The 21,386-nt window shown below is 46.5% G+C and overlaps 1 protein-coding gene across 4 annotated transcripts in view; it reads right to left on the bottom strand.

Moving 5' to 3' along the window:
* Window positions 1-1,643: 1,643 nt before the first annotated feature.
* NT5C3A (5'-nucleotidase, cytosolic IIIA) overlaps window positions 1,644-21,386 on the bottom strand; it is an 80,548-nt gene continuing 60,805 nt past the window's right edge. For all 4 annotated transcript variants that reach the window (XM_072598875.1, XM_072598876.1, XM_072598877.1 and 1 more), the window contains 8 exons: window positions 19,694-19,792; window positions 18,693-18,762; window positions 18,000-18,046; window positions 16,965-17,050; window positions 15,432-15,521; window positions 7,796-7,958; window positions 6,650-6,850; window positions 1,644-5,293 (listed from right to left, as the gene is read on the bottom strand). In XM_072598875.1, the coding sequence (XP_072454976.1) occupies window positions 5,192-5,293; window positions 6,650-6,850; window positions 7,796-7,958; window positions 15,432-15,521; window positions 16,965-17,050; window positions 18,000-18,046; window positions 18,693-18,762; window positions 19,694-19,792 (858 nt within the window). In that variant the 3' untranslated portion in view covers window positions 1,644-5,191. The remainder of the gene's footprint in view (window positions 5,294-6,649; window positions 6,851-7,795; window positions 7,959-15,431; window positions 15,522-16,964; window positions 17,051-17,999; window positions 18,047-18,692; window positions 18,763-19,693; window positions 19,793-21,386) is intronic.

Raw genomic sequence — 21,386 nt, 5'->3', positions numbered from 1 at the left:
ATGAGGGAGCTGTGGTAGTCTGTGGGGTGGGAGTGTGGTGTGGTCAAATCTACACCTTAGGAAAATGCCTTTGTAGGAGAGTGGAGGGTGAATGGGCATTGAGAGTTCTGAGGGGAGATGCCCAGGAGAAGGTTATCTTGAGTTCAGATGGGTTCACATAGAACTAGGATTTTAACTCAGGTCTTGTGATTCCAGTGCACCACATGTGTCCCACTGGAATCCTCCCTAATTTCAGAGAAAGCAAGAAGGGGTCCCAGCAGCCTGAGTGACCCCTCTAGACAGCACTGCAGGGAGTGGACAGGTGGCAAAGAGGCAGGCATCTGCCATCCAGGAGCAACGGGATTCCAGGTTTCCTGGCACATTCTCTGAAGCCTCCATCTCTGGCCAGGAGCCTAGCATCATCTTCTGCATCTGTGGTGCAGAAAGGCAATCACAGGGGGTCACCCCCCCCCCCCCCAGTTAATTTCTCCCTTTAGCATTCCTGGCCTGTAGTAGGCAGCCATGAGGTGTGCTGAGCCCTGAGATAGGCCCCTCTGGAGGGGCAGCTCGGGCCCAGCAGGAGCCCATGCAGACTCTCCTCTGCTGCCTCCTCCTCCTCAGCAGGAGCCACCCCTCTGTGTCAGCCCCGCCCTGTGTCAGGTGGGCTCATGGTCCTCTCCCTCCCCGTCCTCTTCCCCTCACTGCCTCCTTAGAAGCCCTGCTTCTGCCGCCCTTTACCTGCCCTAGGTAGCATTTAGGTGGAGCCCTTTGGTTTATAAAACCTCAAGTAATTTTCCCATAATTGATCCTCACAATAGACCTGGGGCTACTTTCATCACCATTTTACAGTTGAGGAAACTGAGGCACAGATTAAGTGAATGATTTGGTCAAGGTCATACAGTTTGTGTCTGGGGGTGGATTTGAATTCAGCTTTTTGAGTTCTAGGCACCACCAAGCTGCCTCTGAGTTGGGACCACCATTCTCCAATTTTGTGGGAGTTTGGTAGCCATTTTTGTACCTGGGAGGGCACTCCCTCCCTCCCCCCACTTTTTAGCTCCCTGCTTTCTTCCATAAGGGCAGCGCCTGTCTGCCTTTCTTTTGCTGCACATAGTAGGTGGTTGATAAAGGTTTGCTGACTGTGTGCCTTTGGCTAAGTTGCTTAGCTTGTCTGGTCCAAGTTTTGTCATCTACAAGGATCGGGTGAAACAGCCCAATCTGGAAGGTCTCTTCTGTTTGTGACTGCGAGAGCATCACACTTATGACTGAGGTGGAATGGGACAGCTACTAATCCCTCCGAATAGTGGAAGCCTTGGCCTGAGCTCCTTCCTCTGTGGTTTGGGTCTGGTGAGAACAGCTCATGTGACCCGAGGCCAAGGCCCCAGGAAAGAGTCCAGCCTTTGAAAAAAAAGCTTTCTCTGGGAGGAAAATGAAAATGGAAAACTGGAACCTTGGGAAGGATGAGCTCAGGGGCCGCGTATGGAAGATGACTTCTGCTACTTACCAGGTGACCTTGGGCCAGTCCTCAATCTTCCCATCTGTAAAATGAGAGGTTGGACCACTTGGTTTCTTTCAGCTTTGACTCCTCAAGCCATTGTCGTCACTTTAGGGCAGAATCACCCAAATTCAGAATAAAAGGCAGGAGAGAAGTGAATGCCAGTCATGAATGAGACACTTTGAAACATGCCATTTTTATTTTTTTCAATCAGGCTTCCGGTCAGAATACATAAACATGATCTGTAATTAGAACGCTGGGTGAGCAACCACACAGGGTGGGACAGGTTAGAGCCCTCTTGGAGTCAGTAGGCACTGAGTTCAAATTCTGCCTCTAGCATCTAATCCTGTGCCCCTTAGGAAAGTCCCTTCACCTTTGTTGAGAATCAGTAAAAATAGGCATAAAAAACCCACCAAATACCTTCCTGGGGGAGGGGCAGTGAGGTGGCCCTGGAGTCAGGAAGACCTGAGTTTAGATCAGGCCTCAGACACTTACTAGCTTTGTAACCCTGGGCAAGTCATTTAATCTCTTTGCCTCAGTTTCCTCATTTGTAAAATGAGCTGGAGAAGGAAATGGCAAACACTTCAGTGTTCTGGCCAAGAAAACCGCAAACAGTGTCTTGAAGGACAGTCCGTGGTGACCAACAGCCACCACCACCTTCCTGGTGCTCCCTGGAGCTGAGAGTTGAATGAGATCAGATGCATAAAATGCTTTGCAAATCCCAGTGCATGAGGGGCTGACTGAGTCAGCTTGAGGCAGAGTGAGAGACTGTCAGTTGGAAGGGGCTCGGGGCTCCAACCCCCCATTTTACAGATGCAGATGCTGAGAGAAGCAGAATCAGTAAGTGTCTCAGGTGGGATTCGAACTACTATTGTCTCCTCAGCCCCGCCCACTCCTGCACAAGGCAGTGGTGTAGACTGGGCTTCCCTTTTTGTGTTTCCTACACTGACCCCTTCCCCCACCCTCAGCCTAACTTCATTTTCTCTAGCCCTCAGAGTTTATAGATGAGGCAGCTGAGACCTAGGGAGATCTTGAGGCCTGGGTGTTGGGGCAGACCTGGGAATGAAAGTTCTGGGGTCCTGGCTCCTCACAGCAAGCTCACCTTGAGGGGTCCCACCAGGCCTCCATGTTCGGCTCCCTACCCTGCACTTCCCTGGGAGGACTGGGGAGCCCCTGGGCCGTGGGGCCCTGACCTTGACCCTGGGTCCGAGCCTCAGCTATCAGCCACTCTACTGACTGATGAGGGGGCAGGGGGAGATGTAGCTCCTGGACTGGACTGATTCCTGTCCTCCCAGTCCCAGGGCTGGTGCATAGTAGGTAGTCAAGTGCTCATTAAAGGTTGGCACCAGATCTGGGGGGACCTCAGGAGGTAATGTGTTACAGTGGGGTCCAGGAAGGGAGTTACCACCCGAGTGACCTTGGGCAAATAACCCTTTCCTTCCCTGGGGAATATCTGTCTCACCTATAAAACCAGGAGGGTAGATTAGATGGTAACCCACTAGGTGGTGCCAGGAAGACTCATCTCCCTGAGTTCAAATCCAGCCTGACACTCACTAGCTGTGTGACCTTGGGCAAATCACTTAACCCTGTCAGCCTCAGTTTCCTCGTCTGTAAAATGAGCCAGAAAGAGAGATGTCAAAGAACTCCATTATCCTTACCAAGAAAACCCCAAAAAGGTCATAAGGAGTCAGACACAGCTGAAACATCTGAACGGTAACATATCGGGGGGTGGCTGAGGTCCCCTCCAGCTCTGTAGCTGGGGTCCTACTGGTGACCTGGGGTGAGTACATTCCTTAACCTCTTTGGTTCAGTTTCCCACTCTGTAAGATAAAGGGGAGATGATCCTATGAAGACGTCAGAAGAATCTCCCTCCCCTCTGCTGGTCCTAGTCTGAGCAGGGCAGTGACATGAACATGGCACTGGGTTGAAGGAGGAGAGCGTGGAGCCTCGAAGGCTGCTCCAGCCTGTCTGTCTGGACTCCCATCACTGCCCAACAAGCTTCTGCTTGAAGTCCGTCCTCCACTTCCCTCCGGGGTGGGGGGTGCCAAAGGGGAGCCACGGACCTAGGCACCACACAAGGAAGCCAGGGTTGGCGTGTTCACACATGCATGGTTCGTGTACATGACATGCATATTTTAAACTACTTTTCTGCCCTACCCTGAGTCATTCTGACAGCACCTTTTCTGCCTCTTTCCAGGGCAAATGGACAGTACTTCAGGCACGGGCTCAAACATGATTATCTGCATTCACTTGAGTTTACAGGGTTGTTTCTCTGGGAAAAGCAATTGTTGAATTTCAAAGGACTGAGAAAGTTCTGGAATAAACCCAGTTCTAGTTCTTAACTTGGGGCTGTCTCTGTAGAGACTGTTTTGCCAATTAGACTAGAAGCACCTGGTGGGCAAGGACTTCATCAACCCACACAGCAGGCACTCGTTTGTATTGGCCATCGAATTCATGGAATTTCCAAAACTTTGCAGGATGGCAGTTAGTCTCCCCCATTTTGGCCTCCAGCCCAACGTACCTGGATGGGACCCATGGGACAATTCTGTTTAAAATCCCCAGTCTGGCCAGCCAGATTCAGGTTGTGAAGGGCTCAGCAAGTCAGGTCAGTTAAGAACAAGGCAATGATGACCGTACAATAGAAAGGAGAAAATTTTAATTTCCACAGGGAGGGCTGGAGGGCCAGCTGAGGCAGACCAGATCCATGAGGACAACTGAGTAACTGGATGCCTTGAATATGGCGAGCCCTGACATAGACTGATGCTTCATCGGTTCAGAAAACCGACTGTTACACCATGGGTAAGGAAAGAGACAGACTTACCCCTCCCTTCCCTCCCCATGAGGGTTATTTTTCAGGAACTGGTGACCACACCTTGCTTCTAGAGCCTTGGTCTGAATTCTGAAATAGTTCAGTCTAAAAAGCTGCCATTCCAGTAAAGATGGAAGGACTTCCTTGGATCTGGGGGGCCCGACTACACATCTTGGCTCTTTGTGTCTCTCTCTGGGTCTGAGATTTCTCCGCAGTAAAATGGGAGGGTCTCAAAGATTCCTTTCCAAACTGCTGGTTTGGTGTTCCCATATAAACGCAGTCGCAGGCCCAGCCCCAGGGCTTTCCCCAGACAGTCGGGGGCTATCCCCAGGGCTGGCCTTTCCATTGTGGGCTATCACACTTCACACACAGAATCGGGCTACCCCAGAGATCAGCTATATGGCTAAGTCAATTCTGTCCCAGGTTGCAATTCTGGTGCCTCCTGAAGGCAGAGTTGATCAGTAAGAAAATATGCAGAATGTACAAAAAAGGCTACATTCAAAGCCCTGCACACCAATCACCTTGTGTAACAACACACACGACTCAAGCTCTGGGATCACAACGCACGGTAAAAACAATCCTTACAGTATCCACGAGTGAATGAAAACACAGTCCTCTTCTGAAGGGGGAGGGGAGGAGGCGTTTGTGGCCACAGTTTGGCTTTCCAATGGGCTGGGTCTTTTTTGAGGGGTGAACTATTACCATTTGTGGCAGGGAGTGTGGTGGAAAGGGAAAACACTTTTATTTCAAAGCATCCACTTGAAGGAGTCACCGTATATTTGGAATACTATTGGAGGACAGTCACGCAATGAGCAGAAGTGCCTCCCTGTAGGAGGACAGTGAGTGCCGAGGCCAGAGCTGCCCCTGCGCCCGCTGGTCCTCAGGAACTCGGCTTCCAGCCTGGCGCTCACTCATAGGATCTTTCGGAGAATGGAATTGATCAACTCCAGGGATTCCTCTTTGACCAGAACAATATCATAAGAATTCATGTATATTTCCAGGAGCTCATCCACCTAGGAACCAAGAAAAGAGAAACACGCCAGTCAGTGGCTGAGTAGAACAGGCTGGGCCTCTCAGCCCTCGGCTCAGGCCGTGACTGGCCCCAAAGTGGGCAGTTCAGGAATGTCAGCCTTCTGGAAATGGAGGAAAACTGGCATTCGGAGGCAGGGAGCAACCTCCCCAAGGGTGACTCGGACAAAGCAGAACAAGCCCCCCCTCCTCTCATGTGCCCCGCGGCATTCATAGGATGGAAGGCCTTGACTCCTGCCGGCAGACCAGGGGACCCAAGACAGACACCTCCGCCAGTCAACAAGCATTTATGGAGCACTTACTATGTGCTGAGCCCAGGGGATACAAGTCAGTCAGCTGGCTGATAAGCGTTTTGTCAGCCCTACTATGTGCCAGGCACTGTGCTAAAGCCAAACGGTGGCTGTCCTGAGGGAGGTCACAAGCTAATGGAGAGAGACAAGGCTGGAACAAGTGCTTGCAGACAAGCAGAAGATGGGAGCACTCCAGGGCCCTGGACTGGACCCCTGCTGAGGGAGGGCAGATAGCCAGGGGCCAGTGTGGCCAGAGCAGAGCCATCAAGGGCTACCAGTGTCAATAAGAGGATTTTCCAGTTGGTCCTCAAGGTGAGAGGGAATCAGACTTTCTCCAGCTGAGCAGGGGATGCCTAGTGGGAGGAGCCGAGGACCTAGCCTGGGGGGAGAGGGGCTGTGGGAGTGGAGGAGGGGAAAGATAGAGCCCCTCGGCCCCTACTAACCTTCCCAGGTTTCTTACATGGGGCTCTCCTTGTACATGTACACACTGATGCCTTTTCATTCTCCTACACATGGGACACTTCATTTACCCCCTCCACACTTTTGCACTAGCTGACCCTGATCCCCAGAGTGCCCTCTCTCCTCACCTGGGCCTCTTGGAAATGCCGGCTTCCTTCAAGACTCAATTTAAGAGTCACATTCTCCATGAAGCTTTTCCCAGTCCCCTCCCCAGCTTCCAGTGCTCTAAACCCGCCCCAGACTTGGTACTAATACAACATCTGTATTCTGTACTCACTAATAGGTGTCGGTGTTGCCCTCCCAACAGGATATAAGCTCCGTAAGGGCAGGGCTCTATGCCCCCAGGACCTGGCACTCAGTAGGTGCTTATGATGCCCTTGCTGGCTGACTGATGCCTCAACATCTTGTATTTATTCCTGTTCTCTGGAGATGGACCTTGGGCAGTGATGGTGACAGGTCGAATCGAGGCTTGCCAAGAGGCCTAGGGCCTTCCCTGGCATGAGCGCAGGAGCCCGTCCAGCACCCCCCATGTCTCTCAGCCTTTAGTTTTGAGACATAAGAGGAAGGAGCATCGCAGGTCTGGATACTCACGCGGTCGTTGAGATAACCAATTTTCAGAATGTTGTCCACGTTGGCCACGCCGTCCGCCATCCTCAAGTCTCCCTGAGAATCTCCCAGGAGGACAATGTTACTGTTATCTTTCAGCTGTGTGAAGTACTGCGTGCTCCTCAGGGCACCATCGTGCTTGTTAAAGACATGAATCAATTCTCCCTTAAATCCTTTAATCACCCCCTAAAAAAGGCAGATGATGTTATTGGTTAGAGGAACACCTTCCCCTCTTCGGGCTCCCCCATTTGCAGCCTGTTCTGGAGGACAGCCTAGCCTTCTTGGGGTGCAGTATTTAGTGGGTGGATGTGGGGAGAGGTGGCCCAATGCTTTCCGAGATCAGGCAGGCCCATTCCACACAGAAGGGTTCTGTGACACAAGAAGACCAGACTAGCTAACCAAGGAAAGAGTCAGGCCCAGGAATCCTGGCTTCTACCAAGGCATGGTGGGAACAGTCATACCACAGGAAGCGCTAGCCTTCCCTCACACAGGAAATCTGCCCTTCATCTGTATCAAGGTCCTTTTCAAAGCACTTAGACTGCCCCAAATTCGTAGGAGGTGGAGTTACAGGGTGAATCAGCCACCGACCAGCCACCCCCTGGGAACTCGAGATCAGCCTGGGGTGGCGGGGCGTCTCCCTCAGGAGAAGGGCAGGACTGTGGGTTTAGTCTTTGTACCCCCTGCCTTAGGCACATGGTAAGTGCTTAATACATCTCTCTGCACCTTGGTTTGTCCACCTGCATCGAAGAGCCCAAGGTCTGACAGCAGGATTCTCATCTTTCCTTTCCTCCCCAAACTACGGCAGGTTTCTTGAGTCTAAGAAAGTAAGTTCCTGTGAAAGAAGCTTTCCCATCTCACCCTTGACGTATTTTATCTACAGTTTAGAGACAAAAAGCGAGTCTTTTTTTTAATTAAGTAAAAGGTTTTGGTACAATTTTCTAAAGCTGATACAGCACCAAGAGATGATTAATCTTTCTTTAGCAAAACAACCGTCACACCCGCTGTGGTTTTTCTGCCCTTTTGGTAGATAACAGGCTGATGCATTTGCTTTATTAAAGATCTTATCTGGCCCCACTCTCCCAGACTCAATTTTCCTCATAATGCACAGCCAGAGAAATGGAGTCTACTCACGTTTTCATCAAAATCCATGAAGTTGGACACGACTTTGATATTGTTATGATAGACCCTGGCCTGGCGGAGCACCTCCTCCAGGACATCTCCAATACCAGCAGAGAAGATGAACACAGGGATGTTGTGTTCTTTGAGTTTGTCAAAGAAGTGTTCGTACCCTTCCCTGCAAAGTTGGGAGACAGCATCGATTGTACGTGGGCTGAACAAAGTTTGAGATTTTACCAAGTGGTTTTACACTGTCTCTCTCTCTCTCTCTGTCAGAATCCCCCTCCCCACCAAGGGGCAAGTGCCTCCCATTAAACAGAAGCTCTTGGTCCCTCAGCTAAACTTGAACCCAGGCCTCTTGGGCTTTCAGGTCCAGTGCTGCCCTGCAGCAGAGGCAGTGACTCTGCAAAGTGAAAGGGAAGGGATAAGCCCTAATTCCTTCCCACTTCAGGAGGCTGAAAGCCTAGTTTTGGGGGAACCTTCTGTGATTTACAATCCATATTTCTCTACAAAATACTGCGTCCAGAAAGGCCTTTAGTTGTCCTACGGAAGGGCAGGAGCCTGCTCTGGCCACAAACGGCTCATGGACAGGTGTCCTTGGCAACACCTTTTGAAACATTCGCTATGGGGGAGGGGAGGCTGACAGCTCATGCCAAATGCTGCCACTGTGCCAGTCACAGCTGGGCCTCACCTGGACCTCAGCTCTGCCCCTTTTCTCCTCGTTTGTTCCCCTCTCCTTCCCAAACCTCCCCCTCTCCCCTTTCTCCTTCCTCTTTCCCCCTTTGCCCTCTTTCTCCCTCCTTCCTTCTCTCTTTTCTCTTTCCTCCCTTCCTCTCCTTTGTCCCTCTCTCCCTCCCTTTCTCTATTCCCCTCCTTTCTCCCCATCTCCTCTTTTCTCCTCCCTTCCACCCCAGCAAGCCTGCTGCCTCGTCTGCCCCTGAAGCTGTGCCCTGTTTAAAGGATCTGCTACAAAATCTTAGAACATATAATTCCTTTAACATATGACAGTTTCCTCAAGAACACTGAAAACAACGAGGAATGGAGAGAACCATTTTCTTTTGACAAAGGATAGTTAAACAAGCCTTTCCCTTCCACTCGATTAGAGACATTTTGCCCTCATCTGGTCTGATCTCTGATTATTCCCTCCATCAGTGCTGATCACCATCCCTGGGGCCTTCAGTAGGTAATTTTAGGGGGTCAGGGATCAAACAACTCCTTCACTTTGGGCATCCACGCTCCCCTTTCCCCCCAAGACACTGAGCCTTCCTGTACTCAGCCAGGATGGTCCTTGGTCACTGGATGAATCCCTAGACCTGGCACAGCTGCCCTGTGTGATAGGGAGGCACATGAGGAACCTGGGTCTGGGTCCTGCCCAGATGTGACACAACTTTCATAAAATAACAACGCCATAAAGATTTTAATTTGGTAAGAAAGCTGTGAGTGGGCACCTAAACAACATAAAGGGATACTAACTCCAGAATTTCTGTTCTAAAACTGAGACCTGATAGCCAATATTCAAGGGTGGCTAGGTGGCCTGGAGTCAGGAAGACGCATCTTTGTGAGTTCAAATCAGGCTTCAGACACTTCTTAGCTGTGTGACCTTGAGAAAGTCACTTCACCCTGCTTGCCTCCGTTTTCTGTAAGATGAGCTGGAGAAGGAAATGGCAAACCTCTTCAGTATCTTTGCCAAGAAAAGCCCAAATGAGGTCATTAAAAGTCAGACAGGACTGAAAGGACTGAACAATCCACTATTCAGATCAGAGCTGGAAAGGATCTTGATGGCAGCCTAGTCTGTGCCTGAAAAGCCTCAACCTCAAAGCTGACCAGCAGCATGAAGGTCCCCCGAGAGTAGTGAGGAACACCCACCACGGCCAAGGCCATCCGCTTGGCTCTCAGTGGGGGCCATGTTTCCTCACAATGTATCTACCCTTCTTCTGCTTCTGGGGCCAAGCAGATGAATCTCTTCTGATTAAAGCAGTCTGCTGTTCAAAAATGGCACATGTGGGGAAAAGTTACATGAATCACAGGGAGAAAGAGATGATCAAATTATACTAGTGGAGAAGCCCAACTCTCCCCTCCCAGATTTAGATAAATCTCACTATAAGGTAAGGAAGAAGTGAAGGAGAAAACTGAATGGGAACAAAATGGAGTACAGCGTTGCTCTAAGCTGTAGACTGCACTTTCCCAAAACCTGAAAACATCTTAGGGCACAAATCCCTCATAATCCAAGGCAGAAATGTGAAATGCACCCTTTTGGAACTTTAATGCATAAAATGACATTCAAAAAGGGCTTTGGAAGCAAGATCAAAAATTAATTGGAAACTAATCTAATCCTAAAGGATAAGCACGTCAAAGAACAAATCCTAAAAACAGTAATTTCATTAAAGATAATGAGAACAATGAAACATCATATCAACATTTGTGGGATGTCACCTAAGTATGCTTGGGGGAAATGGATATCTCTAAGTGCTTATATCAATAAAAAAGACAAAGAAGATCCGTTAATTGGGCATACAATGAATACAACCAAACTCCCCCCCACCTCGCCGAAAAAGAACAAATTAAAAATCCCTAGGCATCCAAAGAGAAATCCTAAAAATAAAGAGGTTAATAAAATTCTAAGTAAAGTGACCCATTGAATTCATAAAACTAGGAGCAGACAAAACAGGAAACAAAACAGACAAATCACTAGTTAATTTGATTAAAACCCCCCCACCAAATTATCAATATAAGAAAAGGGTGAAGGCACTACCAATGAGGATGAAATCGAAGCAACTGTTAGGAGGCATTTTGCCCAATTATATATGTAAGCGAAACTGATAATTTAAGTGAAATGGATAAATATTTATAAAAATATAAATTGCCCAGATTAACAGAAGAGGAAATAGAATACTTAAATAACCCTATCTTAGAAAAAGAAATTGAACAAGCCATCCATGAGCTCCCTAAGAAAAAATCTCCAGGACCAGATGGATTTACAGGAAAATTCTACCAAACATTTAAAGGACAGCTAATTCCAAGGCTGCATAATCTATCTGAAAAAGATGGAGCCAAGATAGTAGACTGGAGGCAATAACCCCCCTGAACTTTCAGCATTCTCCTCCGAACAACTTTAACACAACACCTCCAATCTAATTTGGGAGCAGCAGAGCCAACGAAAGGTCAGAGTGAGACATTTTTCCAGTCCAAGACAAATGAGGAGGTTGGCTGGAGAGCCTTGTGACACAGGGTGGGGGCAAGCCCAAAGCACAGCAGCAGCAGCTTTGGGAGCACTCAGCCCAGAGATGGGAAGGAAATCAGACCACTAGTTATAGAGCCATTTTGCTAGCACTGGGGGCAGCTGATGCTGACTAGCAACTGTACTGCTCATACGCAGCTCTGGTTCCTGGGTGGAAAGGAGCTCTTGTGTTCATTCCCAAGGGAGTGGGGGATGTGGTCATGGTTTCAGGGCTAAGAGAAGCACTAGCACTGGTGGCTGCAGGGTGGCAGAGGCCCCTCCTTGGTAAAGACCAGAGCACAGGCCAGGAGAACAGTGACCATGCTTTTCCCAGGATGACACCACCTTGGAAGCACCAAAACTTGCAGACCCCAGAACTAGCTCTGAAAAGAGTAGTAGAAAAACCAGCTCACAGTTTGGCATGATGCCTCCCCACTCAGGGGAGCAGAGCCCAACTTTAGCATAAAAGGCAAAGTCAAGAAACGGGCTGGAAAAAAAATCAATGAACCTGATCATAAAATGCTACTGGAGTGGCAGCAGAGACCAAGAGACCAAGTCAGAAGACAACAATGTGAAAACAGCTATAACCAAAGCCTAGAAAAGATGCTAACTGGACATACGGTCAAAAAGAATTCTTAGAAGAATAAAAACAAGAGATAAGAGCAGAAGAGGAAAAATTGGGAAAAAGAAATGAGAGTGATGTGAGAAAATTATGAAAAAAAGAATAAACAGCCTGGTAAAAAAGAGGCACAGAAAATAACGAAGAAAACAAAATCTTCATGAAATTGGCCAAATGGTAGAAGGAGTACAAAATTTCACTCAAGAAGAGAGTCCCATAAACTTAGAACTGGCTAGGTGGAAACTAATGGTTCCCCAAGATCTCGAGTAGCAAGAAGAGCAAGTCAAACGAAAATGTAAAACATCAGAAAAACCACTGACCTGGAAAATAGATTGGGGGTGGGGGTAATTTAGGAATTATTGAACTGCCAGAAAGCTATGATCCCAAACAGATTCCAGAGGTCACATTTCAAGAAATTATAAGGAAAACTACCCCAATATGTTAGACCCAGAGGGTAAAACAGAACCTGAAAGATCCCTTCCTGAAGCAGATCCTCAAATGAACACTCCCAGGAACGTGGCAGACAAATTTCAGAGCCCCCAGGTCAAGGAGAAGATATTGTAAGCACCAGGAAGGAACCGTTCTCCCGTCCTGAAGCCACAGTCAGGGCCACACAAGACTGAGCAGCTTCCACATGAAAAGATATTCTGGGAAGTAAAGGAAGCTAAAACAACCAGCCCAGCAAGACGGAGCACAATACTTCAGGGGGAAAATGGTCAGTTAGTGAAACAGGATTTTCAGGCTAAACAGAAAATCTGATGCTCAAAGACAAAATTTAAGCATAAAAAGGTAAACATGAAAGAGAAATGTATGTCTTAGGAAACGCAATAAAGTTAAACTATTTATATTCTTATTTAGGAAGATGATGCATGTCACCCTGAGGGGCAGCTGTGTGGGGCAGTGGTCAGAGCAGGAGTCAGGAGGACCTGAGTTCAAATCTCCCCTCAGACACCTGATACTCACTAGCTGTGTGACCTTGGGCAAGTCACTTAACCCCAATTGCCTCATCCTGGGTCATCTCCAGTCATCCTGATGAATATCTGGTCACTGGATCCAGATGGCTCTGGAGGAGAAGTGAGGCTGGTGACCCACACAAGCCCTCCCTCACTCAAAACAAAGTCAAGTGCAAGTCATGCCATCGTCTCTCTGATGGCACAGTCTTCTTTGGCACAAAGGATGAACACACATGTCACTCCTAAGAATTTCATCATTACTAGGGCGGTTAAGAGGAGTTTACATAAGCAAATGGCATTGATTATGTTGGAATGATCTCTCAAACAAATGAAGGGGTGAGAGAAATAGGAAGGGATGACAAAACGGGGGACCAATGCAGGGAGGCAATGGTCAGAGGCAAAATGGACTTCTGAGGAGGGAAAGGATAAAAACAGAGAAGGAACAGAAGAAAGAAAAAGGATGGAGGGAAATGCACAGTAATCCTAGTGTGACTGTGAATGGGACGAGCTCACTCACAAAATGGAAGTGGAGAGTGAAATGGATCAGGAGCCAGAATCCAAAAATGTTGTTTACAAGAGACACCCTTGAAATAAAAAGAAACACACACAGAGTGAAAGTAAGGGGCTGGAGCGGACTAACAGGCTTCAGAGGAAGTAAAGAAGCCGGGGTAGGAATCATGATCGCAGACAAAGCACAACTAAAAACTGACTTAAAAAGAAATAATCAGGAAAATTACGTTCTGCGAAAAGGTGCAACAGACGACGAAGGAATATCCAACACTTTTGCATTAAGTTTGTTTGATAAAGGCCTAACTTATATATAGGGAACTGAGTCAAATCAATAAAAATAAGAGCAACTCCTTAAATGATAAATAATCAAATGATATGAATAGATGTGCTCGTCCTTCGTTGCCAAAGAAGATCGCACCATCAGAGAGAGGATGGCATGGCTCGCACTTAATTTTGCTTTGAGTGAGGGAGGGCTGTGCGGGTCACCAGCCTCACTTCTCCTCCAGAGCCATCTGAATCCAGTGACCAGATATTCATCAGGATGACTGGAGATGACTCAGGATGAGGCAGTTGGGGTAAAATGACTTGCCCAAGGTCACACAGCTAGTGAGTGTCAAGTGTCTGAGGTGAAATTTGAACTCAGGTCCTCCTGACTCCTGCACTGGTGCTCTATCCACTGCACCACCTCGCTGCCCACTATGAATAGGTAGCTTTCAGAAGAAGATATCAAAGCTATCTATAGTCACATGAAAAAATGCTCTAAAGCACTACTCAGAGAAATGCAAATTAAAACAACTCTGAGGAACTATCTTAAGCTTATCAGAATTGACAAATGCCAGAGAAGATGAAGGAAAATGGGTGTGATAATGAATGCTGGTAGAAGAGTGAGGTGGTCCAAGCATTTTGGAGAACAATAAAGGGCTATAACACTGTGCATACTGATTGATCTGGCAGTATCAACACTGGGTCCTATCCCAAGGAGATCAAAGACAAAGGAAACGGACCCACATGTACAGAACACACTTTCAGATCTTTCTGTGGTGGCAAAGAACCAGAAATTGAGGGGATGCCCATCAATTGGGGAATGGCTGAAAAGGTGTGGTGTATGACTGTGATGGATGGGACGGGGTGTGATATAAGAATGAAATATAAGAAAAGGGGGTGGGTTCAAAAAAACACGGTGAGATGTAGATGAACTTAAGCAAAGTGAAGCGAGAAGAACCAGGACATCATTGTGCCCAAAGGACAGCGACATGGTAATAATGACCATCTGTGAAAGACTTGGCTACTTTGATCAGTACAGTAATCTAAGACAATTCCTAATGACTCCAGAGACAGAACTAACGAACTGTGGGCTCAAGCAGGAGTATAATTTTCTCACTTTTTTCCTTTGCTTTTTTTTTGCAATATGGAAATATGTGTTGCATGATTACACATGTGTAATTGATGTCATATCACTTGCCTTCTCAGTGGGTAGGAATCTGGAACTCAAAATTTAAAATGAAAAGAATGCTAAGGATAAGAAAAAAAAGAAAAAATAGGTAAAGAAAATGCCCCACCAAATTCCATCTATGACACAAATGGGATTGTGATACCCAAACTAGGAAGAGCAAAAACAGAGGAAGAAAATTACAAACCAACTTCCCTAATGAATGTCGATGCAAAAATTTTTAAATAAAACACTAGCAAGGAGATTACAGCAATACATCACAAAGCTCATACTCTTTAACCAGGTGGAATTTATACTACGAATGCAGGGCTGGTTTAATATTAGGAAAACTATAAGCATAATTGATCATAACAATAACAGACAACAAAAATTATGATAATATGAATAGATTTAGAAAAAGCTGTTTATGAAATACAATACCCAGTCCTATCAAAAATACTAGAAAGCATAGGAATAAACGGAGCTTTTCTTAAAATAAGTACTATTTATCTAAAACCAAATGCAAGCATTATTTGTAAGGGGGATCAACTTGAAGCCTTCCTAACAGGAGCCAGGCTGAAACAAGAAAGTCCATTATCACCACTGTTATTCAATACTGCACCAGAAATGTTAGCTGCAGCAGTAAGAGAAGAAAAAGAAATTGAAGAAATTAGAGTAGGTGATGAAGAAACAAAGCTCTCCCTCTTTGAAGATGCTGTGATGGCACACTTAGAGGACCCTGGAGAATCAGCGTTAGCTGCAGAGAACACAGACAAACACTTGGCAGTCTACTTGCATCGAGGGCTGCAGTGACCTGCCAGGCTCCCACAGCCAGGGTGTGTTGGAAGGCAGATTTGAACTCAGGTCTCACCCCCTGCTGTCCCACCTTCCCAATAACCACCCTCCCAGATGGCTGAACTCACTTGAGCATCACATCGGATTCTTTTACGATTTCACAAAGCTTGCTTTTCTGCAGTGCCTGCTCCACCAACAATGCATGTGATTTTGTGTACCTGGGGTTCAGGGTAAAAGGGGAAAATGTTAAGTTTGCTCTTCCTAGTCCAAGCCACCTCTTGGTCTTTAAGAATCTCTGAGTGGACTCTGCAGACTCATGCCTACCTCCAGGAACAAGAAAACCCTGGCTTTGACTCTGATGACCATTGGGAGGCCTTCCTTGACCTGCTCAGGCCCACGTGAGGGACCTCACTGCTCCCCAGCAGTGTGCTCTAAAGTCAGGAGAACCAGCCTCCTTCCTCCCAGTGGTTCTACTTGGCTGTATGGACGTTTCTCAGACTCACCACCAGGGAGGCCAGGCCTTGGCTCTTCTGGCTGAGACAATAAGGCTAACAATTCATCTTTGAGTTTTCTGAAGTTAAGCATTAAAATGAGCACCGGGGGCTCTGACTACTTCTCTGTTTTCTAGAAGATAAAGGAAAGCTGGAGAAAAGTCTCAGAGAGTCCTTCTAGTTTGGGAGGCAGAGGGACCTTAAACACCATGTGGTCCTGCCTCCTGCTCTTACAGAAGAGGAAGTGGAAAACTAAGGCCATTGGACTTGGGGGGGGAGGAGATGGGCACAGCCCATCAGAATCCAAGGCTGGTGTTCTTTCTTCTGAGGCAAGGTGGGTACAGTGGGGAGAGTGCTGGCCTGGAATCAGAAGACCAGAGTTCAGATCCAGCCTCTGACATTCACTAACTACGTGACCTTAATTGCTGTCTGCCTCTGTTCCCACATGAGCAGAATAGTAGCACCTACCAGAGTTGTTACAAATAGCATTGATAAAATCTTTATAAACCTTAAAGCGCCATATCAATGCTAGCTATTACAACATGTGGTTATAATAATAACTTATTTTTCTTACTAGGGTCTTACGTAATGCAGTGACTATTGTTTAAGATGCCAGTAGTGTTAGTGAGCAGGAAACAAAGAAGGCCTTTTCCATATCCCATTAAACTGTAGGTAGGCTGCCTTCTTGGTGAGATGAACTCCAGCTTCTCCTGTATCTGTACCTTGTTTAAGCACAGCTGTTTACATGTTGTCCCCCTTTCAGACTGAGATCCTTGAGGGCAGGAGCTAACTTTGGCTTCTTTTTGTATCCCCAGTGCTTTGCACAAGGCCTGGCACATAGTAGGGGCTTAATTAAGAAATACTTCTGACTTGACAAAGCATTCATTCTGCCCCTGACACTACGAGACATTGGAAATTAGGCATCAGGAATGGAGTAGAACCTGGGATTTCACTGTGGAGGGGAACCCCCACTCATTCAAGTAGGCAGCACCTTCTCTGGGGTTGGAAATTAAAACACAAAACTTTCTAGACCAAGAGTCTTTGTCTCTCTGGGAACTCAACCTTTATGATTATTAAGGGGAAAAGATTCCTGGTGGTGACTCCTCCTGACTTCTGGCTCCTTCCCATGCCCCCCTTGGATCCATCATCACCCCCAATACGTCCACTCACCATTCTACCATGTAAGGGATTTTCTCTTCTATGGTAAGGGCTGGATCGATTTCAATGGCATAGTATTTTTCCTTTAGTTGTAATAACTGGAAATGAATTAATAAGTGAATTGTAAAAGGGGATCCTAGAGTTTGAACTGCTCTGTCATTAGTTTATACTCAAGAAAGCAATAGAAATGAGGCAGTCATACAAAGGTACTTTAAAACAGGTAAGGAAAATGAGATTATCCCATAAGCTCAGAGTAGAGCACCGCACCCAAGAAGACCCACCAAGTGAAACGATCTGCCTGCAGGCTGGTCGGTCAGTCAGTGAACAGTTAATACGTGCCTACTACGTGCCAGGCACATAAGTGGAGACCTGAGTTGACCCACATTCTAATGCGCTCTACTCCAAAGTTGGCTTTCTTCCTTCATGTGAAGATTCTTACTTCAGCAGCTCATTTTAAAATCAAGTTATTTAATTAAAAGACTTAGAATTTCATTTGTGAACTTGGCTTGGGTTGAGGTCTTGGGACTAGGTCTATATCCACATGCCAATACAGAGAGTAAAGCAGAGACCTAAGGAGTTTTCTGGATACTTTAAGATGAGGGTTCTTGCCTGGGGGTCTAGTAACTTGTTTTTTTTTTTTTTTAAGTGATAACTTTATTTCAATACAATGAATTTTCTTTGTAAATCTCTGTAAGGTATTTTATGCCTTCAACAGCTGGTTTTGGAAAAGGTGCTGATGGGCCAAAGGGACTCAGGACACCCCAAAGGGCCACCCCCAAAAAGGTAAAGAGCTTCAAAGCTACCCAGACTCTAAATGTGTTTTTTAACTTTGCAGGATATTTAGGCACAGATGTATGTGTACAGCTGTGCTTTTCCATTTTTTCTCAAAATTTGCTCGCATGATTAACAATCTCCTGGTAATGGGCTTGTTATGGTAAAATGTGCTAAGAACAAAAAGCAGGCTACATGTATTAGAAATATAAATTACAGAAAAGCATCTACAGAAAAGAATAATTTGGTCTGAAAATTGTTATGGACACCATTTACCTTCTTTCGACATTCATCTGTAACCAATTTACAGTTGTCAATGACATCTAGAAAGAGAAAATGGAATGATTACCCACTGGATGGCTAATTCTCCTGACTTTGGGTCAGATAATATCTTCGACAAAGCCGAAGTGCTCAAAAAAGTCTTCTACTTTGGTTCCATACCCAGTTGGGTACCGCTATAATAGAAGCTTCTATTCAGCATTTCTACCACGTACTTTGGTAACTCATTATTTCCATTACCGAGCCCAGTGGCTTTCAGCAGTCTGATGATCCATTATCACATCCTTCCTATCCCCTAACCTGCCACCCCTCCACCCATGCTTTCAGCAAAAAAGGATAAATGAACAGTATATTTTAAACTCCGGATTTCAGTCAATGTGCTTTTGTTCCTGGAAAATGCAGAGACAAAGGTCACTTATAGATGCCCCTTTATAGATGCCTAACTGTACATGCAAATAACCAGTAAAACAATGAAGAAACAGAATCATCTCTTGTTATTATCAAAATATTCCAAAAGAAAAGGGAAAAAAATCACATTTACACATACACACACACGCACGCATGCACACATGCACACACGCACACATGCACACACGCACACACACACCATGGTTTACTCATTGTATTGGAATAAATTTTTACCTAGCCCAAGTATCTAAAGTTCTGTGAACATATGTATCCCAAACTTACTATGACATGTTGGGCATCTTTTTCCATTGTGGGAAAATCTGCTTAATGTCATATCAAAGTCTGTAATTATCTGGAGGAGAAGAAGAAAAAGAAAAGCATTCCCTATAATAAAAATTTTGGACACAAAACCCCCTGGTTTCTTCTCCTTTGCTCCCTCCCTACAGACATTCCTCGAGCCCCTTCCCTGTGCGATGGAGGAGATGACCATCTACATCTTCGTGGAGGGCTCAGAAATGTGCTAATCTTGGTCTAAAGAGAAAATAGGGGGGACCGTTGGGGGGAGGCAAGACACAGAATGTGATTTGGGGTCCAGGGCAGGCTTACTCCCTACCTAGTCTTAATCAACAAGAATAGACAGAAATCAAGGGGTGTGCCCTGTCGCTAAACTGAACCCCTCAAAGTGCTTGGTATGGTAATGAAAACTTCTCTGAACTGGGTTTTCTGTGGTGAGAGCTTTGCCTTTGGGAATTAAGACTCTAAAGAGATGAGTGGAAAAAGGCAGAAGCGCGATGCTGATGACAACGGGCTTAATGACGTTCGGTCAAGATTACTTGGTCACCAGTGTGAAGAAAAACAAGCACACCCATGCAGGTCAGGCCTCTGTGTGGCCTCTACTTGTACCGACCACGAGGGGCTGTCTCTGTTAGGAAAACCAAGATGTGTTTTCATTCAAAGATGGAAAACGTGACTCAGAAACCTTTGGCAGTATCTTTTCATGAGCCCAGGAAAGCAAGAGCTTAATGACCACCTTGACAACTAGTTAATTTTACACCTTTGAGAACTAGGGCAAACTGAATTTCACTTTAAATTTAAATTAATTATAATTCCTTTAATATTTTACTTTTGTTTCCCACTGAGGGACACCAGTGAACTTTGAAACAATTGCAGATCTGTCCTTGGGATTCTCAGGGCAAGAACTCGTCATTTAAATTTGTTTTTTATTCAACATTCAGTTCACAAGGCTGAATAAACTCCAGATGATCATGGCCCCCAAGTCTCACCTGGAGTTTGGTGGCTCCTCCTTTAATCAGGCCACAGAGGATCTCCTCCACTTTGGCTGGGTTCTTGATGTGAACAGTGCTTTCCTGGAATTCCGGCATCTGCAAGGATAGGAAAGTAGACAATTAACAGACACCCTAGGCTCTCCTTGGAGCCTGGTTCCTTCAATGTGGTGCTGAAACTTGCGCTCTTCAGAGATAGGGCCCATTTATTCACCTTGTTTCTCATTTGGAAAAATGACAAATTCATACGAGTGACCATCCACCCAGGAAAAACCGAGTGGATGAAGAATGACTATTGGCCCACTTATGACATGGAGTCAGATGACCCAGAGAATGTGTGCACCAGCACATGTATATGTGGGTACAGACACACACACACATATATTTTTGGGGGGTTCTTTCTTTTTTTCCTTTCTTTCTTATCATTGAGCACACATTATTTTAATGAGGCTATGAATATTTTTTTCTTATACATGGGCCTTTTCTTGTCTGTCATTAACCTCCCTGGGTTTAATCTCTTTGGGTCAAAGCTTCCTGTGAACCCATACTGGTGCTTAGTGATTACATTTTCTCTTTACAAATTCTCACACATGATCTCTCTAATGATGCATGCTAACTTTTGCTGGGAATTGAAGTCAAGCTTGCTGGCTTCTCCTTTGTAGACTCTTTTCTTTCCCTTTTGGAAAATCAGGACATTTGCTTGTTTGTAATTCTGGGGCATGTTTGTGCTGCAGAACTTTTTGAGGTTCTCTTACAGGGTGAAATAGATGGGGGGTTGTTACTGACTTTGTTAGGGCTGCGTGAGGACCAAATGGGTCAATGTCTGTGTAAAGCGCTTTGTAAACCTGCATGTGCTACTGAAACATCGGGTCCTCCCTCCCTCTCTCAACCTCTTGTGTCGTCATAGCTGACACCTGCACTTGGGTTTGCGCTCTAGAGCTCCTTCCACGCCTCTGAGAGATGCAGGTGACTTCACTTATCCCAAGTTTTCTGTCCTTCCCTTTTATACACAAATACTCCAGTGAACTGGTGAGGAGCGCGTGCCCTTCCCATGCCGCCTCATGCTATGGGGTCCTGCCCACAACCTCCTACAAGTTCATCACAGAAGAGGCACCCAGCACACGAGAGGCCTTTCTTCTTGCCACACCAGGTTTTCAAAACCCAAGGGAGTCACTCAGCTCCCTTCTTGTGTAGCCACCCCGTCTCCTCTTTCATTCTGGAGTGTTCCCCCCTCTCGGGGCTGACTGTCCCTTCCAGTACTAAGGCTGCGTCTCACACCTTGATAGCCTGCCCATTCCTGGCCCCTTAGCACAATGGCCTGCCTGCTGAGGCTCCCACCATTTCAGTTTCCACAACTTGCTCCTTCAGTCGGGTCCAGTTCTTTCTACTTTTCTTGGGATGAACTGATCACTAAAACAAGTCAAAAATCCGTCCTTGGCTCTGCTTTTATCTGATAGCAGCTCTAGTCCAAGTGTGGCTAGGTAATCCCCCCATCGTTATGACAGCAGACTCCCCCCTGGAGCCTGCCCCCTACTCATCAGCCTGAGTGGTCCATGTCTGACCCCGCAGCATCACCTCTATCTCTCTCCACTGACAATTGTTTTCTCTGTCACACTGTCCATCTTGGGGCCCATCAGTCAGTCAGTCCGCAAGCACTTATTAAGTGCTTACTGTGTCCCAGGCACTGGGCTGG

Source organism: Notamacropus eugenii, chromosome 3, assembly GCF_028372415.1.
Source record: "Notamacropus eugenii isolate mMacEug1 chromosome 3, mMacEug1.pri_v2, whole genome shotgun sequence".
Lineage (NCBI taxonomy): Eukaryota > Metazoa > Chordata > Mammalia > Diprotodontia > Macropodidae > Notamacropus > Notamacropus eugenii.
The sequence above is the reverse complement of the archived record's forward strand: the minus strand, read 5'-3'. Positions and strand labels throughout refer to the sequence as shown.